Consider the following 12,798-nt stretch of genomic DNA (forward strand, 5'->3'; position numbering starts at 1 on the left):
GCCTGAACAACTATATTCTTGTTCTGGGCTGCCAGGGTGCCACGCACATCGGGGTGTCCCTAGCCAGCTGCCAGCTGGATTGGGTTGGTCTCCAGGAGCAGGGATCTCCCAGTGTGGGATTGCTCTGCAGATATTCGCGTTGGCGGCTGTTGCATGAATAGCCCCCTCTTTTCATCACAGATTTTGCACATTTCTTCTCCCCGTCTGCGATGACATGGCACTTCTCTGGCAGCTACTCACTGCTTAGCTGAAAAGCTCAACATTCTGGAAAGTATTTAATGTGCATTAACCTCTCCTAATGTGATTCAGCAACTACAAATAAGGAGCGCCTGCCTCCCTTGGCCAGCCAGATATCACAGCCAGTGCCTCACGCAGGCTGGATGGACAGCGTGAGGCGTCTGACTCGCTTTGGGTGGCAAACGCTGATGATTGGTACTTGTATTTTTAACTAGAGATCACTCATTTTTAAAGGTTTCATGCAATCCAGGGACCTTTAATGAGCTACGCAGCTCTAGGTGGACCTGCGTGGAGATGGAGACTTGCACAGATGCAGTTTATTACACATCTAATGAGGAATCGTTGTATAAAGGCCTTGAGCCACCCCAAACCCCGGACTGTGGAGAGTGCTCGGGGGGGGGGGGGGGGGGGGGGCCGGCACCGTGGGGGGCCGGTTCCAGCGCAGGGGGGGCCACGGCCGCATCCCACAATAAATACCACAGTTTCTCCCTAGTGTTTCTCTGCCGAACGTCCTGGTGCACACCACGCATGAGGTGCTCGTCAGTCGGGGCGCTGTGGCCCACCCCAGGGCACCCGGCTAGAAGGAGGACGAGGAAGACGGGGAAAAACCCCCACCCCAAACCCAACTCCGGCGGGCCAAACCCTACACTGGGGGTGCAAGTTCTCGCAAACTCCCGGGGCCCGGCGGGCGGTGCCGCCCCCCCCCCCCCCCGCGCCAAGCGGGTGCTGCGCGGGTGCTGCGCGGGCGCAGCGTGCGCGGGGCGGGCGCCGCCTCGGCCGCGCTCCCGGCGCGCGGGTGGGAGGGAGGAGGCGCGGGGGAGCGGGGCGGGAGCGCAGCGCGGCGGCGGCGGCCGAGCCGAGCCCAGCCGAGTCGAGCCCAGCCGCGCCGCTCGCACACGAGCAGTGGCACCGTGTGCTCGCTTTTGGGGGGGGGGGGGGGGGGGGAGCGTGTTTGCTTTCCTTTTAGGGGGAAGCGGGAGGAAGGTGGCCGTGGGGGTCCGTCCCTGCCCGCGCGTGTGCGGAGAGGGGCCGCCGGCAGCGCCGGGGGTGCTCCGCGCCCTCGCCCTGCCCGCGGTGCAGTTACGATGCGCCCCGGACGCCGTGTGGTTGCAGCGCGCCGGCGCTAACATCGCTCACCATGGACAGCTTCGACTTAGCTCTCCTTCAGGAGTGGGACCTGGACTCTCTATGGTGAGTGGTGCCCCTGCTCCCCCCAGGCGCGGGGACGGAGGGGCTGCGGGAGATGTGCGGTTACTAAAGGGTTGTGATAACTGGGGGATGTGCAATAATTTGGAATGGGTGTCCACTTTCCTAGAGAGGTGGAATATATGTGGGGTGCAGTAATAGTGGGTGTGTGATAAGGGGAGTACACTGGCTCGAGGGTGCAATAACTGGGGCAGCGGGTGCATTAGCAGAGGGTGCAGTACCCCGGGAGGTGTCTCTCCTGCCACTTGCTCTCCCAGCATTGCTGGCCCGGCAGGAGGAGAGGGAAGGGTACCCCGATCCCCTGGCTGCCAGAGTGGATCCAGGAGGTGAGTGCGGTGTTTGGCTGAGGGCGGAGGTCTCCTGCACTCGCCCCTCTGCCGCCTTTTCCCCCAACAGTACCTTCTGCTCACCCGCCTCTGGTACCCCGGTTTGCACTCCCGTAGCTCATCACCCATTCTTCCTGCACACCCCTTTAAAACCACCCTCTCCTCGCCCCCTACTCCCTGCAACTCCCTCCCGGACTGTCTTTATTGCGCCCCCCCATTGCATGCCCTTGACCTCCCCCTGCTCACCCCCGTCCCAGCGGCTGGTGCGGGGCTGCCAGGGAGGAGGGGAAACAATTTCTAGAAATGTCATTAGCGGCTGGAGGTGAGAAGCGCTGCCCTCCCCCCCGCACCACCTCCCCAAGCTGCTGCCTCTGCCAAGTCCTGGAGTTTGCTGCGGGAAGCACGCTGCCCCCGGGCGGCCGCCGCTCCGCGCCGCCGGCTTGGCCCTGGGGCGGCGGGCTCCCGTCGGGTCCGTGTGGGGTCCGCGGGGTGGGGAGGACGCGCTCCGCTCACCGCCGGAGCCACACGGTGTGCGGGGAGGAGCCCCCGGGCCGCGCCGGGACCCCCAGGGCGATGCCGCGATGGGAGCCCGCGGTGCTACGCGATGCCGGGGGAGCCCCCGGTGGGACGCAGGTGGGATGCGGCGGGGCCCCGCCGCTCCCCCCGCGCCGTGGGCAGGCGGTGTGTGCCCGGCGGGGCGGGGTGCGCTCCGCCGGGGCAGCGCCCGCAGTGCGCGCTCGGCCGGCCGGGTCGGGAGTGCGGGGTGATGAGGTTACTTTTGCCTGACATCAGTTACCGGTGTGCGTTTTATTTTAAACCTTGATACATGATCTGTAGCTTCTGTCAGTAGGGTGCGCGTTCGATAGCGCCGGCGTACGTCCCCGGTGGCAGGTGTAGCGAAATAAGCCGGACCAGCGTGTCCCGTTTGTTGAGCCGCTTCTTACAAAAGGACCTCAGGATGACGAGAACAGCTTGCGCTGCATAATATGGGTGCTTATAAATGCATACATTGATAATATCGAGCCTAATAAAACTTTTATATTACTGTGGGAACTTTAAAGAGTACATATAATACAAAATTAGTTACTACCCCATACAAGTTTTTAGTTATAGTATTTCTGCCTATGACACAAGATTATATCCTCGTTTCAATTATAAATACTAATATGCAGTTTATATCCAAACGATAACATTTATCTCTGGCCTGATTTTAAGTTTACAGTCTGTATGCATGGTTTTACGATTAAATTACACAGTTTTTTCTACTAAACGAGAACGGGAGAAATAATACTTTTACACATTTGAATGCTTTTCCTTTTCTTCTTGAATGAAGACAAACTTTAGGGGAATTTCCTTTTCCCAGAAAAAGTAGGCCGTCCATTAGGCTGTTCCACAAGCCAGCTATTTGAGTTAATAATGAATTTGAAAAACTAATGATGTAACTCTGGGACATTAGGGCTTTAGGCTGGCAAATGCTCCTTCTCATAACATTTTTAGCATGCTTTTTGACTGTTGTGGAACCACGTTCAAATGACTCTGGTTGCCATGAAGCTCCCGTACAGGTCCAAAAGGCATGAACCATTTTCAAGCTAAATTATCTGCTTAAAAATACCTGGTTTTGACTTGCAGGTGATCTTGTGGTTTTGTAGCTCTTATTTCCTCTATAGTTGTTGCAGTTTAGAAGTTGAGTTCATCAGAAGGGCTTCAAAAAGCATGTGAAAAGCCATTATGTAGTGGCAGGCCTATGTTCATTGCTAAACTTTCACCCTTTTGTAGGGGTTGAACCCCACAAGTGCCCAGAACAGTGCCTAGTGAGGGGGGAGCAGGGATTTTGCAGGTATTTGCTGTTTTGTGTCTGAGTCCTTTTGGGGCACTAGGTTACGCTGAGTGGCTTTAGCTTGGAGTATTTGGGATCATGGGCTGGAAGTTCATTGTGAAGCAGCTGTTTTGGCAAATGGTTCAAAATAGTCAGTTTTGAAAAGTTGTACAAGCAGTAATAAATAAAAACTTACTTTTGCTTAGTGAGGCCTTCCAAAGTCTGTTGTGAAGGCCATCAGTGCCTTGGGGCCCTCAGTCAGTCTCCCATTGGAGGTGAGGTGCCTGTTGCACGCTGCCCTCCTGCTGTCCTGCCCGCTCACCACTGGGCAGGTTATGGACGTTCTCCAGAAACCTGGTTTGAATTCGGTACTACGCTAAGGAAAACAATGCTGTTATGATAATGTTAAGCTCTGAAGGCTTGTGAGGATGCCTTCAAAGTTCTGCAGTTGTTGCCAATAAGGGAAATAAAATATACTACATAGATAGAAAGTACTTCATGGCAAAGAGCAACACTTAGAGACTTAATTTTCTCTGCAGCAAGAATGAATGTTGTCTTCTTTTCTTTTGAATGTAGCCATAATGGCAATTTGCACACTTAATTTATGACTGAAAATCCACTTTTTGCAGTATTTGGTGAACATTTTGCTTAAAAGTGCAGTAATTAAATATTAATGTGCTGTTCCAAAGTGCTTTCTTTGATTTGAGATATTCTTGGAAAATCAGAAGGGGTTTCCAAATGAACAGCAGCATGCTAATCAATTCTCATTGATTGTTACTATTATACTATTAATGAAGTTTTTCTCTAATTAATACATGCTATGTCTTTTATTTTGCTATAGCATAGAAAATGTAATATGTCACATAATGGCTATAAGACAGCATTTAACTAGTAAACTGCAATGAGAGAATATTGTAATCTCTTTTTTACTAAACAGTAGTTTTTCAAGGTTGCGTTGATGCCAATAACACTTCTGCTTCCCAGAAAACAACCATAATTCGAATAGTGAAAGCTGAGCACAAACTCAAATAGAAATTTTAAGAAAACATGCCAGTCTGTGGCATAAACAAAAGTTGTGCCCATTGGTAAGCTTTTTCTGGAACACTTTGGGGTGATCAGCCCAACTTAATTCAAGGTGTTGTTACTCCTGACTAACACAGTTATCCTGAGCACAGGGCACTAATGACTTCAAACCACAGCCCATCTCCTGTTTTTCTTTCTCCACGCATTTGTTTGTGTGCTGCATGGGTAGTTTTACTTGTCCAGACTCAAGGGTGTGGATTCTCCAGTGCCTTACAGCTTTGCATTTGTTTACACTGGACAAAAAGAGATGGAAAATCTCAGATGTGTTTTATATGCCTCTTTTGCAGCAGAAGACACACTATACATGAGTGCCAGGACTAGTTCTGCATTACAGGCATTTGTGTTATTTGCCTTACGTAACAAATCTAGACCAACATTCAGCCAGTTCCTTAACTCTGTGCTCAGGCACAGCGATAGCCCTGGTGAAGACCAGTTAGTAAAGGCTCTCCTCACATGCTGGTGAAATAACACATGTAGGTGGAGTTGTTCCCCGTTCATTAAAAGCAATTAGCAGATATATTAAAGCACTTACTGTGTTGTACCAAACAAGAAAATAATTTTGAATGTACGATATTTGTTAGCCACAAATGAAACCGTGTTTGTTTAAGTAAAAGAAACCAAGTATGTAATTGGTTTATTTGGTACTTATCTGATACTTCTGTGAGGTTTTGAGTTAGCATCAGTTTTGTAGGGGTTGGATAGTCATGTAAAAAATGTATAGCTGTATAGCTTCCAAGCTGAGATCAATATCAAATGCCACAGTATAAGATGGCCCAGTGTGTTTTACAGACCGCATATTGAATTATTAGTTCATTTGCTATCTTTGGGTCTGTTCCTGCTCCATTTGAAGTCAATGAGAGTTTTGTTTGGAAGTTGCTATTAACAAAAACTGGTCAGACATCCAGCAGTCTTATAAATGAACCTTTTGTAACTTCTTGATCCCAGGTTGTCTAGCTTTTAGTCACCACATTTTGTGTAAGGCAAGATTTTTTTCCGTATGTTGCACAGTGTTTACTAGAGACAGTTTTAGAAAGCTACTTCCACATATACTTCTTCAGTCAAAGTAGAAGATCAAGACGTTTATTTTCAGATAGCTCCTTACTGTTATTTTGGGGGAAAACAGTCACTCCAGCCATTCTCTCAGTATGGGACAGGCTGGACCAGCTTAACGTTTTTACAGACAATACTCAGCAATAAGACCTCTCTCTCACAAAAAAAAAAAAAAAAGGCATTAAGTTAGTGTTTTCTTTTATCTCCCATCTCCTTTACACATCTACTTCAGCCTGTGTCTTGGACTTTGCCCCTTATTTCTTTCTCTTTAGCTCTTGAACTCTTTCAAACAATAATGCTTGAAATAATCTTTGTCCCCTTCTTATTTCTCTCTGTGGTTTTTTCCTTTTTGCCTTCCTCCCAGTCTCACCTCACAGTTACCACCTTCCCTTCATTGAGATTCTGTCTAAAAATTTGTTCTTTCTGTGATGATTATAAGTTGTGAGCAAACAATAACACAAATGATAACTATAGATTGTTCCCTTCTCCTGCTTTCACAGTATGTTCTCTCTTCCTGATGCCTGTTTTTTAGGCTGGAAGCCTTTTGGGTCAGGAACTGCTTTTATTGTTTAAGTTTCTTTTTCTTACAGCACTGAACATATTGTATGTGCTAAAACATTATAAATAATAAGAGGAGCAAGCTTTTCATTGTCATAATACTTTATAAACATCAGCTGAATAATAATATTTTAAAAACACATCTTCTGTGACGTGTGAATGCCCATTTGCTATGTGTAATGTACCATGTCCTCCTCTCTTGCTTTAAGTCTCTACTGAATCCAGAGGCTTTGTCACTTTATATCAGATGAGAATCTGGCCCATCATCCGCAATTCACAGTACTCAGTTACCTTTTTTTTTTAAAGAATAATTAGTTTTTTAAACTTCTGCTTTGTTTTTGTGTAATAAGTAAAATTCTGATATGCCAGTAGGACAGTGGATGTGTTTTCATCTCTTTCCCTGAGTACTGTTTGAGCACCCGTGCCCAATTGTGTGATGTTAGAGATGAACAGTCCTTTGGGCTTTCATTTTGATGCTTAGACCTGTAGATCTGTGCTCCTCTGGGGATACATTCATCAGAAGTTGAGGCGAAAACCTTACTGGGTTATTGGAGAAGGATTCAGAAGAGGGCATGAGATGCATACAGCATTTCCCATTTTATGTAAATATTTTGAGGAAAATACCAGGTTTCTTAAAACTAGTGGAAGTTTTAAGCCAAAAAATACTAGCTGTGGGAACATCTTGTCATCTGTATATTAGCAATGACATCATACTCAACTCCACAACACTCTCATTGAAGACAGCAACTGTTTAATTGCAAGGTTTTTAACCTTATATAACAGATTAATCCATTCACATCATATTTATGACTAGGAAACAACAAAGCATGGATAAAAAGAGAGATACTTTACAGTCTGGTCATAACATTTTTAACAATAGGAGTAATAAATTAAAATCTATAGAAATGAAGAAAAACTGATACCACATACAGCTGGAAATCAGGGAGGTTAAATTCTCTGTGAGATGATGTCACTTCTGACAGACTGATCAGGTTGTAACTGTGAAGTGGCCTTGTCACGAAAAGAGGTTTCAAAAGGATATTTTCTAGGAAACTCATGGGGTGGTTAGCATTAAGGCTAATTCCAGGGAAAACCCCCAAGTTCTTTGTGAAAAACTGAAAGTAGGAAAAGGGAAAGCTTTTTTGGTTTTGAACAGAACTAGCTCTTCGTAAACCCTGCCCTGCTGGGGAGTGGGAATTACTGTTTCAGTGCTGCTGCTGTGAGCTGGATTTGCTTGCTGACTGCTCCCAGGGAGCCCGCTGGTCCCCATGCCAGCCAAATCCACTGTGTTCACATCATTACCAGTAGGGCTACTCGCTAGTCCTCTATCTCTTAAAATCAGTATTAAGACACTGGTTGTACTTGCTGGTGCTGCCTAAGGCCCCAGGAGAGCAAAAATAGACATTTGTAGTTGAATACTCAGTAATAATCTATATAGTTTCTGAATAATTTGTGGGTACCTACAGATCTATACTTAAAGAGTAAATGAACTGTAGTGACAGTTAAATGAACGTGATGACAGTTATTAATATTCTGTACTAAACAGCTTCTGTATAATTTCAAAAATAAAGATGCATAACCTGTGTTCCTCTCTTACAGCTTGATATCTCAACTTTCCTAGTACCTTAAGCAAGCAAAAAGTAGTATTAGTGACTTAAGATGACTGTGTTCTATCCTCTTAGGAAGATTTAAACCTGCATGCATGTACCAAGGACTTGGATATGGATGTACCTTGGGAAATATGACAGTAGGAATGCAATTTAAACTTATCCTTGGAGATCCTTTGTGTATTTTTTAAAAAATAAATTAGTTCCAATGCAGCAGTGGTGGTCTCAGCAGTCAGGAAACACTTAAAATTATGCAGAAGGGACTAGAAATCTTTGCTAAGAAGCTTTTTGTTACTGTGTTTTGTTTCTCAATAAAGATGATCCACAACTGTAAGTACTTAAAACTAAAAATAAGAGGGTTATATCTGACAAAGCTGCACAACTTCTTAATGTAACCCGGTCTTTCTGTGTGGTTTTCACATGTTTTAGACCAAAGAAAGAGTGGTTTGTGGCTTAGCCTGGTTTGACTACATGGCAGGAGTGGGCAAATAGAGAATAAAGGTGGCATCTTCTTATGCTGAGTATGTTTTGATTGCTTTGAGCTGTGATCACTTCTTGTTGCATGTTGAAATCTGTTAAGAAGAAACTCATGTCCTCCCTAGCTCATGCATTGCCATGATGGTGCAGTCTAGGTGACAGGTATTACGATGACCTATGGCGGTATGAAAAATGCAAATATGACAGCGAGATGGATCAGGAGGAAGAAACATTGGTGAAGTATGCATTTGCGTGGTTCAGATTCAAAAGTCATCCCAGCAGTGGTCTCTCCAACTACCTATCTGCCTGTTTCTGTCCTTGCCTTCTTTGTTTTGGTCACTGTGAAGGGTTTGGGGAGCCTGTTCTGATGTACAGGTACTGGCAGATGTCCTTAAACCTCCTTTGGGGGACAGTTAGCTTTTTTCTGATGATGCTAAATTGTGTGTACCTCCTAGTGATGCACCAAGACAAAATTGATTCTTTCTATCATTGACTGTTTGTGATTGACCAGGAGGGTTTGTGTTTCAGGTCTGTCGATTTTAGGAGGGAATGATGTAATTTTAATGTTTTTGTGCCCCTTTGTCTTACAACAGCAAGTGCAGTAGGTGGTTGAACCTCAGTCCAGCAAAAATGAACAGTTTGTTGACAGAGATACTCTGGAGAAGGTAATTATATTGATATGCATCCAAAAGAAGACACTGTTTTACGTTTTTTGTTTCTGACATAGGCAGGCAGGGAACCTGTCATTTCATCAACTGTTTTAAAGGACAAAGTTACAATAAAAGCTACGCGTGCATTTCTTCATCTGTTTGGCAAGGAGAGGGTAGCATTTTCTCAGGATGATGACCTTGGGTTAACAAAATGTAACCAGTGTAAAGAGTAAATCAGTATCACAATGTTCTTTGCAGTTAGGCCTGAAGACTGTCAGGAATTTCTTAATACAAAAGGTGTTTGTGTGCTAGTCCATTTATGCAGGCTCCCTGCAAGAAAACCACCGTGATCCCAACTGATCTGAAAGAGTATAACCACTTTGCCTTCTATGTCTGGTTTTGCCAGTGAGTTTGCAGCTAGCTTGTGGAGTTTTGTCCCTTTCACCCTATATTGTAGAATCATAGAATGGTTTGGGTTGGAAGGGACCTTAAAGATCATCTAGTTCTAATCCCTCTGCCATCGGCAGGGACACTTTCCAATAGACCAGGCTGCTCAAAGCCTCATCCAACAGACCTTGCAGGGAAGGGGCATCCACAACTTCTCTGGGCAGCCTGTTCCAGTGCCTCACCACTCTCACAGTAAAGAATTTCTTCCTAATACCTAATCTAAACCCACTCTCTTTCAGTTTAAAGCCACTACCCCTTGTCCTATCACTCCATGCCCTTGTATGAAGTCCCTCTCCAACTTGCTTGTTGCCCCCTTTTAGGTACTGGAATGTGCTAATATGTCTCCCTGGAACCTTCTTACAGATTCTTATGTTTCCTTTTTCTAAGAAGGAGTGAATCCCTTCAAAACCCACTCATGCTCTAACATAAAAGGGGCAAGGGTTTTGGGTTTGTTTGTTTGTTTGTTTGTTTGTTTTTTTGGTCACTGCCACTGGCTGTGAAAATCTATTCCAAACCCATAGCATTGATAGGAAAAATGTACATGTTACCAATATATGTGGCTTAATTGCAACTGGACTTGTCTGTCTCTTATTGGCCTTTTTAGCCACCAGCATGCTTGTAGCACATGTGGGTAGAGTTCTTCCCAAATCTTTGTTCGTCAAGCCTAGCCATGATTATGTGGCTTAATGTATCCCTGGCTATTTAGTACAGATGACTTTGCAACATCTGAGGTGAAATGTCGTTGAGATAACCCCAACAAAGGAAAGCGCAGCTAAATGCTTTTGCTGCTAGAGCTGCACTGGCTTTTGACGCACTTCAAGGCTTTGCACTGTATAAGAACTTACCAACTTGGGTGCATGGCTGCACGAGTATGATTACATACCAAGTGGTATAAATACAACACTTTTTTTTATTGTTGTTCTTAGAAGGGTATAAGTAGCAGTATCTTGAACTAATTACAGCTAATGTAAAGCACATTTAAGGAAACCCATTAGGAGAGAATTAGAACTAGAGCAGATTAGCTATTCTTTAATGGCCTTGACTGTAGATCTTTTGATGCCTTGGTAGCTTTTCTAACACTCATTGCTCATCTGTCTTGACTAAATGACTGAGAAGCTTCTTTCAAGTCACAGTCTGGTTGTAATGTGAAAAAGATCACTGTTTTCAGCTGAAAAAATTATTATCTGGAAAGGTAAACTATACAGAATTTTGTACTGTATTTGTTGTTGAGATTTAAAGCATTTTGCTGCTCAGTGTGTCTGTATAATAGAATGAGCAATCCCTAATATGCTTCCTTGGAGTTATTAATTATTTACTTTCTTGAAATACAGATCATAGACTATTTTACATGACCTCCCTTCTTATAGACTTCCTTGTCTCTCTCTTTATTTTTGTGTGCTTTGCAAATGCCTGTAAATTCATTTTCACTGAAAGGGGAAATAAGTAATTTAGATGATTGCAGCTGTTTCATAATTAATTAATTTCAATTTAAAACAATCAAGTAGTGCCCATCCATTGTTCTGTGTGCTTTTCTGAGGCATTAAGATTCACAATATCAAAATAAGTTCCAGATGGAAGTGCATACTTCATAATCAGAGAAAAAAATTGTGGTTTTGTCAGAAACCTGAAGAGTCCTGCCCTGATCAAAATAGAAAGTATTATGCTTAAGCCCATTTTTCAAGTTTTGAGTCATTGCTTTAGGAGTTACTTAAAAGTACCGATTTGAAACATTTATAGAGTATTAACTTATAAACAGAACTATAGAGTGAGAGAAACAGTGATGTAGGACTATTTATTAATTTGTTTCCTCAAATACTCCTGGCATCTGTTAAAATGTAACAAGGCTTAGCACACTTTCCCATTTTTGGCACTATTCTGTGATATAAAGAAATATTTGCAATAATAAATCATCTCTTTGCTAATAATAAATAATGCATTTGCCTGATAAAAAAGTGTTGGTAAAATGAAATAAAAATATTGAACAGAAAGAAAAATGGTTGAAATGGTGCACTGAGAAAGTCCATATGTTCCTATACTTTAATAAATACTAGGGTTAGCAGAAGAACTTTTAATGTGGCAGTTTGCAATAAGAATAAAAAGTCTTTTTTGAACATGAAAGATTCTTATGTAAGAGTTTTACATTATGTAAATGTTAGTGTTATTGGCAATAGCCCATTATAAAGGAACACTTTATATTCAAAAAAGCATTTGCAAATAATGGGATAGATGCAGCAGTCTCCAGTCCTGACTTGGACAACTTTCTCTTTGAAGTCAATGGAAGTTTTGCCTGAATAAAAGTGGAAGGAATTAGCCCATTCATTATTATCTGAATTACATCAAGAGCTGACTGCTAAACAATAAAATCATGATTCATAACGTAACAGCTTCACTTAATTCTTTTGTAGTCTTAATATATCTCATTATATGGTACTTCTGTTCTTTCCTCTCTGTGCAGTATTCAAATTAATAACAACCACCTTTACATAACTGATGGTTCGACATGTTTTGCTGTCTTAGCAAGATCAAAGGATTTTATATACCCTTTTTGGATAGATATCAAGAATGGGGTGATCAATCTCTTCTGTAACCATTAAGCACAGTGTAAATATCTCAGGGTACCCAATTAGACACAAGTGGTTTGCCAGATGCTGAGAGCATCACCAGTTGTCAGGAGGTTCCCAAATATGTGGGACAGTCCAGAATTTATTAGGGATTAGTGGTGGTTCGAGTTGTCACTCCACTGATTTGTGGTCATTCAGCTGTGCCCTGCCATAAGCAGCCTGCATGATATGTGGAGATAAGGTTTAAGTGACAGGTTCTTTGTCTTCCCCTCCCCATCCCTGCTGGCACCTTTGGGTGGGAAGGAGGTAGGGATGGATGGGCACTTGTGCTCCAGTTCCTTGCCTGTGACAAGAGAGGAATATGGGACATAGTGAGTGAGATAGCAAAATTAGAAGAGCATAAGAGAAGCAGACTGAAGAGAACAGCCCAAAAAAAGGGACCCCCAAAAGGCTTTATTACGAAGCTGGAGTTAACCCCTCACCGAGAAGCCATCTGCAGCCTTCAGGCTTTAAGAATTCTTTTTATCTAGAGATGTAATTGAAACAAGATGTGTAACAGCTGCAAGATGTCAGGTTTGTCAAAGTAACTAGAAAAATGAGTTCTAGGACACACACACACACAGAGCAAAGTAACATATAGCTGAAAAAAAAGAAAAGTAATAAATTGTTATATGGGTTAAAAGGAGGAAGAAAAATAGTCAATTAATGAAAGTTGCAGTTAATTCTGGAGCATTGATGCTTTGAAAATAAATTACAATGAAGATTTCCCAGAAGAGTCAA

At 43.6% G+C, this 12,798-nt stretch overlaps 1 protein-coding gene across 3 annotated transcripts in view; it reads left to right on the top strand.

Annotated features, from left to right (window-relative positions):
* Nucleotides 1-1,313: 1,313 nt before the first annotated feature.
* Nucleotides 1,314-12,798, top strand: part of AFF3 (AF4/FMR2 family member 3) — a 327,344-nt gene continuing 315,859 nt past the window's right edge. For all 3 annotated transcript variants that reach the window (XR_003527462.1, XM_027641860.1, XM_027641875.1), the window contains exon 1: nucleotides 1,314-1,428. Coding sequence is in view for 2 of the 3 variants with exons in the window: in XM_027641860.1 (XP_027497661.1) it covers nucleotides 1,376-1,428 (53 nt within the window). In the remaining variant the exon portion in view is untranslated. The remainder of the gene's footprint in view (nucleotides 1,429-12,798) is intronic.

Source organism: Corapipo altera, unplaced genomic scaffold, assembly GCF_003945725.1.
Source record: "Corapipo altera isolate COAL_440 unplaced genomic scaffold, ASM394572v1 0, whole genome shotgun sequence".
NCBI classification, from domain to species: Eukaryota; Metazoa; Chordata; class Aves; order Passeriformes; family Pipridae; genus Corapipo; species Corapipo altera.